Here is a 12,117-nt window from a genome sequence, read left to right on the forward strand (position 1 = left end):
AAGAACCAAACTGGAATATGCTCTCAAATCCGAGTTCAAAGCGAGCGCTGGCTACGGCTGATGTACCTTGCTCCACAAGAGCAGTGAATTGGCAGATGCATATGGAGACGACCAGATGCGGCAGCTTATCTTTTATGGAAACAGAAAATAAGTTCCTACTAGTGAAGTTTATTCGCAGTTTAGCCGCATTGAATGTTCTTTCAATTGCTCTTGTTAGACGATTTTTGATTACGTCTGATGTTCGATCACCATTAAATTCCAGAGTTATATAAAGGTTTTTCTTTGGGACACAACAACTAGATTTCCTATTGGAACTACTTCTATTCACATTCTTCTCTATGAAACGGTCTGGTTTTTCTTGAGGAATGCGAGTTCTTCGTTAATGCATTCCGTACTGAATATCCGATGTATTTTATTCATTTTAATCATCTTATTATATTCACTAAATCTATTGTTATTACTCGTATTATGTAATCTAGTATTATAATCTTTCTATTAAACCATCTTGCTTATTCGTGTACACGTATCCTCACGAAATCAGTACTTTAACAAAAAAGTTTCATACATTTTCATAAATTACATGTTAATAATTGTATTTGATAGAATTTGATCAGTTTTTATGTGGACTTTGACAACATGATTGGAGGAAAACCTATCAAAACACCGTAACAGAAAACAACACAGTCCAACTGAATCATGTATATTCTGTAACATATAGCACAATTTCAACACTGAGCCTCTTGATACCACTTATAAAATCTAGATGAAGATTTCGAAAGATAAAAGCCTCAGTTTACATTACACTGTTTGTGATTCAACTGTTCACAATGTAAAACTTTAGTTGTGTGTGTAGAGAAATAATTTGTAAGATATTTTGCGTAAACATGACTCAAGTGTTATTTTCTGGATGAATTAATTAAGTGTCAATGTTTCTGGGTTCAGTGATCATGAATAAAGAAGCAAACAACTAGTAACGCTTTTTGAATAATAATTAACGTCTCAATGTAGTCTATTTCTCATAACCGATATATAAAGACAAACGATTCCTCCGATCGCAATCAAAAATCTAAAATAGATTTTTTAATACCAACACGTTAATGAACCATTAATACTCAGTAAGCTTCTAGTACTTAATGGTAATAAGTAGTATGTAGCACTCATAAAATAGAACCAGTCAAATATGTAAATATTATAAACTCGTAATCTTTCAATTATCAGATGAATGAACCAATAAAAAAGCAACAGATATTTATTTTGTATTCTTGTGGTTCTCAGTTAACACATACTTAAAACTAAGGTGGAATCAAGTTTCACAGTTATGTTTTCATGACTGACTTCGTTCAGTAATCATTTAATTTTAAGTGATTCAGAATTATCATTACAATAGGGATTTCTAGGGATTATCAAAATTTCATGGTTCATAGAAATATGAAGCACTGAGTGTCAACTTCGTTTGAATGTTGAACATTCACTGTAAGATTTTAAGATCTTAGTTCAATTCCAGGTAGGTCATAGGTTTTGTCTTCTGAGAAGTCCCTTGACAGAACGAAGTTACAGTCCAGAACATCTTGATTTTAAATTGTTATTCAATTGAGATCATTTCATTATACGAAACATGAAATACCGAATTTGACTTTATTATGTTAAATATTTCCAGTTAATTGAAAATACAGGTAGTCTAAACAGTCCTCCCTATAGACGATATATCAAAAATACTTCAATAATGGAGCAGATACAAAAACATTACAGTACTTCATGTTAAAGTATGTTAACCTTGATAACTTGTCTTCATTTGGATTCTATAATTAAAATATCGAGTTTAAATTAACTAAATCTTATGTAACTTATTACATACCTTAAACGTTTGGCATCACTCATTGGTTGCGATTGTGTTTTGTTAAATATCACCCGTAATAAATTGACAAAAAATGCCAAGTTAAACTGTATGTAAAAAGAAATAAGAAAAATAACAACCATGATTGTATCCTATAATATATATATATATTGCATAATAATAATGATTACGTGCTTTAGTTTATCGTTGACCATAAATTATTATGTATGCAGACGTAAAGGCGAGGATTAGCGAAGTAAGGGCGGCACTCCTACAATTAAGGAACACATGTAACTTAAAACAACTATCAGTCAACTTCGGAGTCAAAGTCTTTAATACGAACGTTAAGATAGTTCTACTGTACGGAGCTCAAACTCGCAGAGCTACTACAATCATGATCAAAATATTACAAGTATTTATAAACAATTGTCCACGTAAGATACCGAATGTCTGTTGACTGGATACCATCAGTAACAGCCTACTATGTGATATAACAAACCAGATTGCACCTGAAGAGGAAATAAGGAAAAGACGTTGTATGTAAATGGGATATACATTGAGGAAATTATCGAATGTCATCACGAAGCATGTTGTAACTTATAATCGTGGTAAGAAATTGAAAGAGGAAGACCAAAGAACACACTGAAATGAGAATCGGAAACAGACATGAAAAGGGTGAGTAGCAATTGGATGGGATTCCCCAGAACAGAGTTGAATGCAGAATACTGGTGGTCGGCCTATGCTCCTCCTCGAGGGTTAACAGGCGTAAGTAAGTGAGTAGTAAGTTAGCTATATTTCAATAATATGATTGAACAGAATTATTAAAAAGAGAATAGAACCAGATAAAAATAATTTTTTTTAATTATCTCTTCGACAATAACAAAACAATAGAATCCTTGTTCAATCCATAAGTCTTACAGTCAAAATCTAACAATGTAAGTAAGGAAGAGGCAACTAAAGACTAAATTCGTTTTTATCTATAATCCTTGCTAGGCTTGGCGATGCTATGGTTGGTGATAAGGATACTTGTCTTGTGCAAATAAATAGATGTATTTAAAAAATCTAGAATGAATTCAACATTTTAGTTCAACTTCAATACTTAATCGGAAAAGACACGCAAGAGAAAATCAGAATTTACTTTTCTGTTCTAGATCTGTGTTAAAAAAATGGTCCAAATTATCCGTACTACTGCTGAGAGTGTCTATAAGACATGTAGTTTACCAACTATTTTCAAAATGCAATCATGCAAGTCTGAGAAGTAAATCTAATCGTTTTAATGACGACTGATCTTAGTTTAGAAAAAATTGAAAATCAGGGATCACCGGAGAACTCTTTCATTGTAGTATGAAAACAGTCAAGTAATTACTAACACTCCCGTGAACAGTCATGACCGTTGAAGTTCAATCATGTAGGGTGTGAGGTAGTCACACATTAGTGACTTAGAAAAATAAATGTTATAGTTTGGAATTCATTTAAAAATTATCACTCCAATAAAGAAAAAATATATAACTAGACATATATTTATGGTAATTCCATCCAGCTATGATGGTTTAAGCCAAACATGCTCGTAGTAAATCTATAAAGATCTACAGTTTTTAAAGTAATAATATTAATTACTGATAATTTATCCATTGAAAAATTTGTTTAAAAACTGGAATTTCATGATGGATATAATTTCTGACTAATAACTGATATATAAGCAAATATCTGGAAACTAAACAAAGCTCCAGTGAACAGTTTCCTCACTCATCATACGGGCAAAAGAGAATGAAGAATACTTTCATGAAATTCATTCCATGTCAAATTCCAATTTATCAAGGATGTCAAAGTTTGTAGAGTCTAATATATTTAAAATGGTATTTTCATTTGACTTGTACGTATATACATTTGATTACAGGGGATAGGTTCGAATTATTTTCACGAATGTCAGATGTTTCACTGTTACTTATTAAATTATGTGACTGAGTAATCTTTGATAACTCAAAAAACTATTTCCTTTGATGCATGAGAAATTTTCATTCTTATTATTGGATTGTATATCGGAACTCGGATCAGTTGAACAGGTTCTTTGGATTGATATTCCTCTTGACTAAACGTAATGAAATGTTTCAATTTAGAAGCTAAATACAATGATGTATGATTTAATGCAAGTGAAAAAGGTAGACGTTTAAACAGATTTGAAATCACGTAGATACACTTTACTTCTACAAATATTATGTAGACTGTATAATCAAATTTCGAATAAACCTAAATTGAATGGTACACATCAATCGTTACTCAGTAACCCATATACGTAAAACAAACTCAGTTACGAAAGTAAATTCGACAATCGGCAAAGTTGATTTACTGAAGACTGCTCTTAGTTCTTTTTCTTTAGCCAACATCTGTGTTGTATTTATGGTGTCAACAAAAACAGTAACGTATTTAGCTATTATCAGACAACTAGTTAACAATCCCACTACAGCAATGAATAGAACAATCCTGGTAAAGAAAAGATGTGTTTAATTCTTTAAGGATTTTAGTGCATGTCCTGTAAAAAGTTTTGAACACCAAACGTTTAGACGATGCTTAAAAATGATTACAAATTTCCAATCGTAAACAGTTAGTTATTTTTTATAAAAAAGTGCATAAGTGACCTGTCTACTCTTAGGTGATTGCGTTCGAACTTTCGGACAGACATTACTAATCCTGACGGCGAGTGATAACGATTATATATTCACCGCATATTACTGTGATGTGCTATATGCACCTATATTATTCGTATCTATATCAATTATTTATATCTAAGTTATTAAATGTGCTTCATTTGAGTTCACATCTATTGTCTATCTTTATCTTTAGTCTGACTGCTTATCTGTATTTTGCATAATAATAATTTCTACACATAAGATGATTCACAATTAATTAATCGTTTTTCAGCTAGTAACCATCACAAACTACGTTTCATCTATTTATTGATTTACATTGTTTAACAACTAAATCGTTTGCATGAAATATATTCTTCCAGTACATTTTTATATTTAACTTTTCATATCATCGTTAATAAATGAGGTTGGCAAAATTATTGTATAGGATATCACATGAGGAATTATATTCAACTGAAGTTAACTAGACGCTGTATACATTTCCTATTTGAGAGGTTTCAGAAAAGTTACTTAACTTCTTCGATGTGTCGAGTTTGGATCATATTTATTATTTATAAGTTATTATAAATGAAATACCACTCGGTCACATCGAAAGTCATAAGATTTTCTGTATTAACTTTACTATACACATTTTCTGCATTTTTTGAAATCGGTTTATGATAATCGTTTGACATGATAGTTCTGCAGGAATAATTGAAAAACAACGCTGACAATTATAGAACATCCATCTTACAAACCGGTACAAGCAACTAACTCTACTATTTCAATATGCAGTAAATTTATTGAGTTGCTGTATAGCGCAAAATAGCCAAGCTGGAAACGTAGTCTTTAGTTTGAATCTATCACAAAAGTGTTTATAATTGCCAAGTTGTTAATGTGTATACTTCAGCATTAAAGAATGATAGTGAAAAAACCGACTTGTTAAAGGTTCAGACATTCTGAAGGGAGTTTTGTAAATTTCTTTGACTTATATTATTGCATCACATTCCGATCACTAGATACTTTCTGTTTGATTGCAATAATTACCTTAATATTTTATTATCTAAAGAGTAAGGTTGCCTTGAATTTTATTGTATTGATAAAGCAAAAACACTAACGTTTTTCAATTCATGGATTTATGAGTTATAGTTAAGTTACTTCAGAATTTCATGCATCAGAAGAGGAAAAGCTTACCAACATAATTATTGCTGGATATACAATTAAAAGTATTCTACTTGGGCTACCAGAACCAATGTCTAAATCCCAGCATTGATCACCTGTTGTCACGAATATTCTCAATAAAACCCATACAGTAATTACCAATATTGGGAGGGCTAAGAAGGAAAAAGGAAATGAATATTTTTAAATTTGTTTTAATAAAAGTCATTTGATGAATAATTATGAATTATAGATCTTATGCATGTGAAAAAATGAGGAAAACAAAATAATTTTACAGTGTAAAAAAACCGATTCCATTTTGCAAGTTATTTTTAGCTAAGATGGTGGTTGGTGTTAGTCGACAGGAAACCCTGGACCTAGGGTTCGTGATATTCGGCTCTCGTCAGCAATGTGTACCTGTAATCGCGACCCGAACAGCCCAGTGGTAACTTCTATGACTGTGAAGCAGGGCGACACAGAATCAAATCCGTCAGGGAGCATCAGTTTCCTCAAGATGATTGGTACATCTTGCTGATGAATGCCAAATAGCACGAAACCTAAGTTGATGGTTTCCTGTTGACCACCTCCAACCACTATCTTATCTCAACATGGCGCACGGAATGTTGAATCACCTAGACGAATGGCCACATGGCAACTTGGTGAATAGGATCCGATCTGCACAAAGAAGGACATGACACAAATGACATTGATCACCACTCAGTGATCAACCACTTGTGAATATTTTTAGCTTTGTTATTAACTAAAATCATTATCCTATGTCATTCTACTTCGAGAATATTTAAGTTTGACAAAGAAACAAAAAAAACATTTGTTTCACACTGTAGGTAATACAAAGTAATTGCTAATGGAAATGTTTCATTGTTTCAAATATATATAAATAGAACAAAATGAAATTTCATTAAATTGAATTTCTTTTTTATGTATTTCCCACTATTTCATTGGACCAACTGTCGTTGTAATGTTTCTTTCTTTTTCTCGTCGTTATTTTGGACAAAAATAAAATGTTTAAATTTAAATACTGAATATTTCTTAAACAATGGGAATCAAATGATAATATCTTACCGCCCTCATAGGTATCATTACCAAGTTTTGATTTGATAATTTTGAATAAATTGAGCATTGGTAGATTTTCATAAATAAATTAATATATTTGTAATATCCCAATGAGTAGAAAAATTAGATTTTCTGGCGTTTCGTGACTCAGTTTAAGTCACTTTTTCAGAGAAAAAATAACCAAATTAACATCAATTCAAGTTTAAATAGTATAACGGAAGAACACGAATATTAGGTGTGACCAATCAGACCTGTTTTTTGATTGATCGCACCTAATATTCGTGTTCTTTCGTTATACTATTTAAACTTGGATTGATGTTAATTTCGTTATTTGTTCTCTGAAGAAGTGACTTAAACTGAGTCACAAAACGTTAGAAATCTAATTTTTCTACTCATTGGGATATTACAAATATATTATTTATTTATTGCCCTTATGTTTTCAATATGGATGTAGTCTAATATGTTTGTATATATTACTTCATCATAGTTTTTCAACAATTTTTAAAGTCAGTTCTTATTGATAGAAAGTAGAATAAACTCTTTGTTCAACTACCAATATAAGTGTCGTGTAACTCGATTGTCTTCATTTTTTTTAAATTAACTTTTATAATTCACACATGATCAAAATGTAGAAAATTTGATATTCCGTAAATATCTTCTAGGTAAACTCACAAAATTACAAGTGATCTTATTCCAGAACAATAAAATTATCAATCAATAAGGTTTTCAAAATATCATGACTGAAACTTTTATCCCAACAAAATATTTGTTATATTGTATTAGTCTTTAAGAATTATTAATTAAAAGGATCTTTACACTGAAAAAATCTTCTGAATTAGTTTATTTAATATTAGTTTTAGTCACAGTTGATTTGAAATTTACACTTCGTCGAAGAATAAATCCGACTGGAAATAATTAATGTAATATTGTTACTATATCGAAAGATTTATCTGGAAAACACTTTTCAAATATTTTGTTTGTCATCTACTTTAAGCAATGTATAAAGTCTGTCACGTAATGAAAAGTATTTTCATAGTTCAAATCATGAGTCAATTTAAGCTAAACCACCATGGAAACCTGGAAGCACTGGACGTCCGTTCCATCCTATTATGGGACTCCTCAACAGTGTGCATCCATGATCCTGCCTCACGAGGTTCGAACCCAGGACCTACCAGTATCGCGTCAGAGCACTTAACCACTAGACCACTTAACCGGCATCCGAAACGCTCGTCCAGTGATTCCACGTTTTCCATGGTGGTCTAGCTTCAATTGACTCATGATTTCAACTATGAAAATACTGAAATCGCCGAAAAACCCCTTCTAATAAAAAGTAGTTAGTCTGTAGATACTGATAGATTTGGTTATATAAAAACAGGTATTGTGTAACCTAAAGTTCCATTATCTTTAATTAGTACGTTTGTTGATGTAACAGTCATGCAGTGTTTTACGGTATTCGTATAAGGGTATTTGATTTCTAAGCTTTTCATTCATAATTTCTCTAGTGAATTATTTGTTGACACATAAAATTGATAGACATCACTCCAATAGAGAAGTTAATCGTGTGGTCAGTTTGTTTGTATCAAAATTATTTATTTATTTATTTAAACACATAAATATTGGTACAAGGAGGCACAAGATATACATGCGCCACACAAATCTCATTCGATTTGTGTGAGGGCTATGATACTGTCCAGGTGCCCAAACTAAAGCAGGTGATTTTCTTAGGGGACCACATCCGGAGCCCTTGACCTAAAGATCTGATCCACAAGGCAGTGGAGCATCGTGAGGAGATGCAGTTCCATGGTAGCCGACGACCAACGGTTGATTCATACGCCATTTATTCCTTTAGGATACTGGAGCATATGTGCACCATTTGTTTGGAATCAGGGTTTTCCAACTCCCCTAGATGGACCCTCCGTGTCCACCAACCCGGTTAGAGCGTCGGACATTCGCTTTTCGTCCTCTCAATTTCGTAAAAAGCAGTAATGTCACGAGAAGGCAGTGAGTAGGACTTCCCTGGCAGAGGCTATATATTCGCGTGGCCATGTGAGAGCATTTCGAGAGGGAGAGCGGACTCTCCTCACTCTCAGCCGTACCAGGGCATTTGGGGGCTTCCCTCAAAATCAAAATTATATAAGACATCAATAATTTGATTTCCCTCTTCTGTTTTTCAGGTGACAGTAAATGATTACCGCATTTAGACAAACAGAAATATGAAGAGAAAATGTAAGAAATATAGATTATTGTATGGTTGTAAAAAATATCGGTTAAATGCCAAATGTTACATATTTAGGTAGAAACAGACAATTCACTTCATTCAAACTAGAATCTATCAAATACGATCGGTCCATTTAATCTAGTATTTTATCGATGTTCATGTAATAAAAATATATCGTATCAAAAATAAAACAAGCATCACCGATAACAGTGTAAGAACTTTGGAATATATGACTAGTTGAACGAACTTAAGATTTAAACCAATAGTGGTTCAAAGGTGGCAATGTATTCACAAAACTGAAAATTACTAAATCTCATCCGTAGCAACTGGTATATTTATGAACCCTGATGATGAGATAAGAACGAGAATGAAACAGCTATTTAATGCTTCCTAGTTCATTAATTGAGATTACTGTGCAACAAAACATACTTAAAATTGAGCTATTCCCAACAACAATATATACGAAAACCGATTCGATTGTTATTAACTTTGAATATTCTAAAACACCTAATGAAATTAGTTTTAAGTCAGAACAATTATAGTGACCATTGCCTGATATCATTGTATGTAAACCATGAAATGATGTTGACTTTCATTCCAAGAAAAGTTTTTTCCGAAATGTTCATGTCGTAAATATTGAACATTATCAGTGACTCTAAAAGTCTACATTTATACTATGACAGAATTTAGTCTTAATTATATCATTTAAACATAAAATATCAATGTCTCGTTTGTTTTGTTCATTTCATATCTAGATATTAATTGTTGTTTGCTTAAATAAGGAATTTTAAACATAAGAATGTGTCTAAATAGAATGAACTTATTATAACTTTAATATTTTGGCATGTTAATAACAAGTAAAACAAAGGATCCAAAATAACTGTGAAAAGAATAAGACTAAAGCAACTATCCTACATCCAATTTCGATTATGGTCAATTTTGGTTAAGTCCTTTTTATTAACTTACTTAACAGACATTGTCATTTGGATAGTAACAATTCGCTTATATCTTTGTACTGTTATGATCCCTAGAACACATGACAGACTCTAACCAAAACGTTGATTGCTTAATTATCATTTGATGATTCATCCTCCTCCTCAAATATGTATGCACTCCGATCCTATTATTAGCTTATGTTTTATCTTGCTGCACCCTTATACAATCTTACTATAAATATTGATTAACGCTTGATCAAAGCAAGTAGGCTTACCCGTCATCTATAATGTGCATCATTTTTTATTCGTTCTCTTCTATTCGTTTCATCTCTCTAATTTCCTGTCTAGATCAAGTGGTGTACAAAATAAATGTGTTCGAAATCCATTCTCGTATTTGACTAATTTAACTCCGTTATTCATCAACGCGGATTAAGTCATATATTACATACGAGGATAGGCAGTATGTATATTTTGACAACAATCATTCATACGGTCTACATGGAGTCAGATCCCTAGCCGCCCCTCTAAAAACAATTATTCCACAATTTTATTTCGTTTATATTAGTAAACAAGAAGATAATCATTTATTATGTAATTTCATTCACAGATATATATTTATATAAGTCAGTTGTTTCAAGCTAAATTGCTCCAATCGAATATGTCTGGATATTGACAGTTTTCAGACGACTGATAATCCAATTCATTGAAGGCAACCCTATTGAGATTTCTGATATAGAAACAATTTTTTTAGTTTATTTATAGATACAAATATCCATACAAATAACTTAAATTTTACGATAATTTTAAATTACGATAGAATTTTCCGTTGTTTTAAATACTGGCATATTGTATAAATATATATCACTGAACTGCACCACGAGGCAAGCCCTAACTTACAATCCCGAGGAGAAAATGAAAAGAGAAAGACCAAAGAACACATAGTATCGAGACTCGGAGTCAGACATCCATGTAATGAATAGCAAATGGAAACAACTAACGAGAAGAGCTTAGGACGGAGTTTGCTGGAGAATCCTGGTTGGCCGTCTTTGCTCCTCCACAATAGGTATTAGATGTAAGTAAGTAATGTTTGCTATTTTAAGTAGCATCACTCTTTAATTAGCTAGTACCATTATTAATAAGTCGTATAGAGTCCATCTTACCACGGTTCCAGTTTTATGGAGTATTATAATTCACTAATCTTGAAGTCCTGTATATGAAATTTCAATCAATTATATACATTATGTGCTTCCCGTCATTTAGATGAATTCTGCCATGAGAATACGATGCATAATTGTCATAAACAACTTTGCTTTTCTTTAAATATTGAAATAATAAAAATAATTTTTTAAGACAATCAATTTAAAACAAAAATATAAAAAAAAGTATTCAAAGCTTACACCATCCAATAGAAGCATAAAGAATAAAAGATGTCCTACTTTCATGCATTACATGAACAAGTACACTGTTATGAAGATAAAGTGCTTCCATAAGTACCCAAGAATATGTTGCTTCAATTGTAAACACATGAAGAGTAGTAAATATTTTGCAAATAACCTTAAAATAAAAAATAAAATTTTTTTGAATTGTTACATTTTTTTTATTTAAACAAACATTATAAGAGTAAGTAAACATTTAAATATTTATAACAATATATTATCAAGAGTTATATAAGCTAAAACCTGATTCAATTCTATGAGGAAGAACTATAAGGGAATCATATACGAAATCATGAGTCAGTTGAAGCTAGAGCACCATGGAAAACCTGGAAGTACTGGATGGCCGTTCCGTCCTATTATGGAACTTCTCGGCAGAGCGCATCCACGATCCCGCCTCACGAGATTCGAACCCAGGACCTACCAGTCTTGCGCCAGAGCACTTAGCCGATAGACCACTAAGCCGGCTGGCATGCAACGGTGTTAATGTCTAACTTCAACCAATCCACAAAATTGAGCAGCCATTTCACCAATTGTCTTCAGTAAGTTGATATCTCCCAGCAGACCTGGTTGAACTCCACTGGTTACTGCTTCTCACTAGAACCCCAGGACATATATACACGAATTCAACTATGAAAAATACTGAAATCTCCACAAAATCCCTTCTGATTGGAATCATATACTTTGTTAAGTAACTAAGTAATTACACATAGCCCATGTGTTATACTATATTATACCCTTTTCTTTATAGGGTATCCATTTCTTTCAATTATTTCTAGCATTTTAATTATTTTTACTTACAAATGTTCCCATTAACATTTCACTTTGTACATTTCTTGTT

The 12,117-nt window shown here is 32.0% G+C and overlaps 1 protein-coding gene across 1 annotated transcript in view; it reads right to left on the minus strand.

Moving 5' to 3' along the window:
* Smp_170560 (putative g-protein coupled receptor fragment) overlaps window positions 1-12,117 on the minus strand; it is a gene marked incomplete at its 5' end in the record, with an annotated part of 29,251 nt that overhangs the window by 4,344 nt on the left and 12,790 nt on the right. Inside the window, one exon of the mRNA XM_018795007.1 lies at window positions 5,653-5,792. Coding sequence (XP_018649363.1) covers window positions 5,653-5,792 — 140 coding nt within the window. The remainder of the gene's footprint in view (window positions 1-5,652; window positions 5,793-12,117) is intronic.

This window comes from Schistosoma mansoni, chromosome 1 (genome assembly GCF_000237925.1).
Source record: "Schistosoma mansoni strain Puerto Rico chromosome 1, complete genome".
Lineage (NCBI taxonomy): Eukaryota > Metazoa > Platyhelminthes > Trematoda > Strigeidida > Schistosomatidae > Schistosoma > Schistosoma mansoni.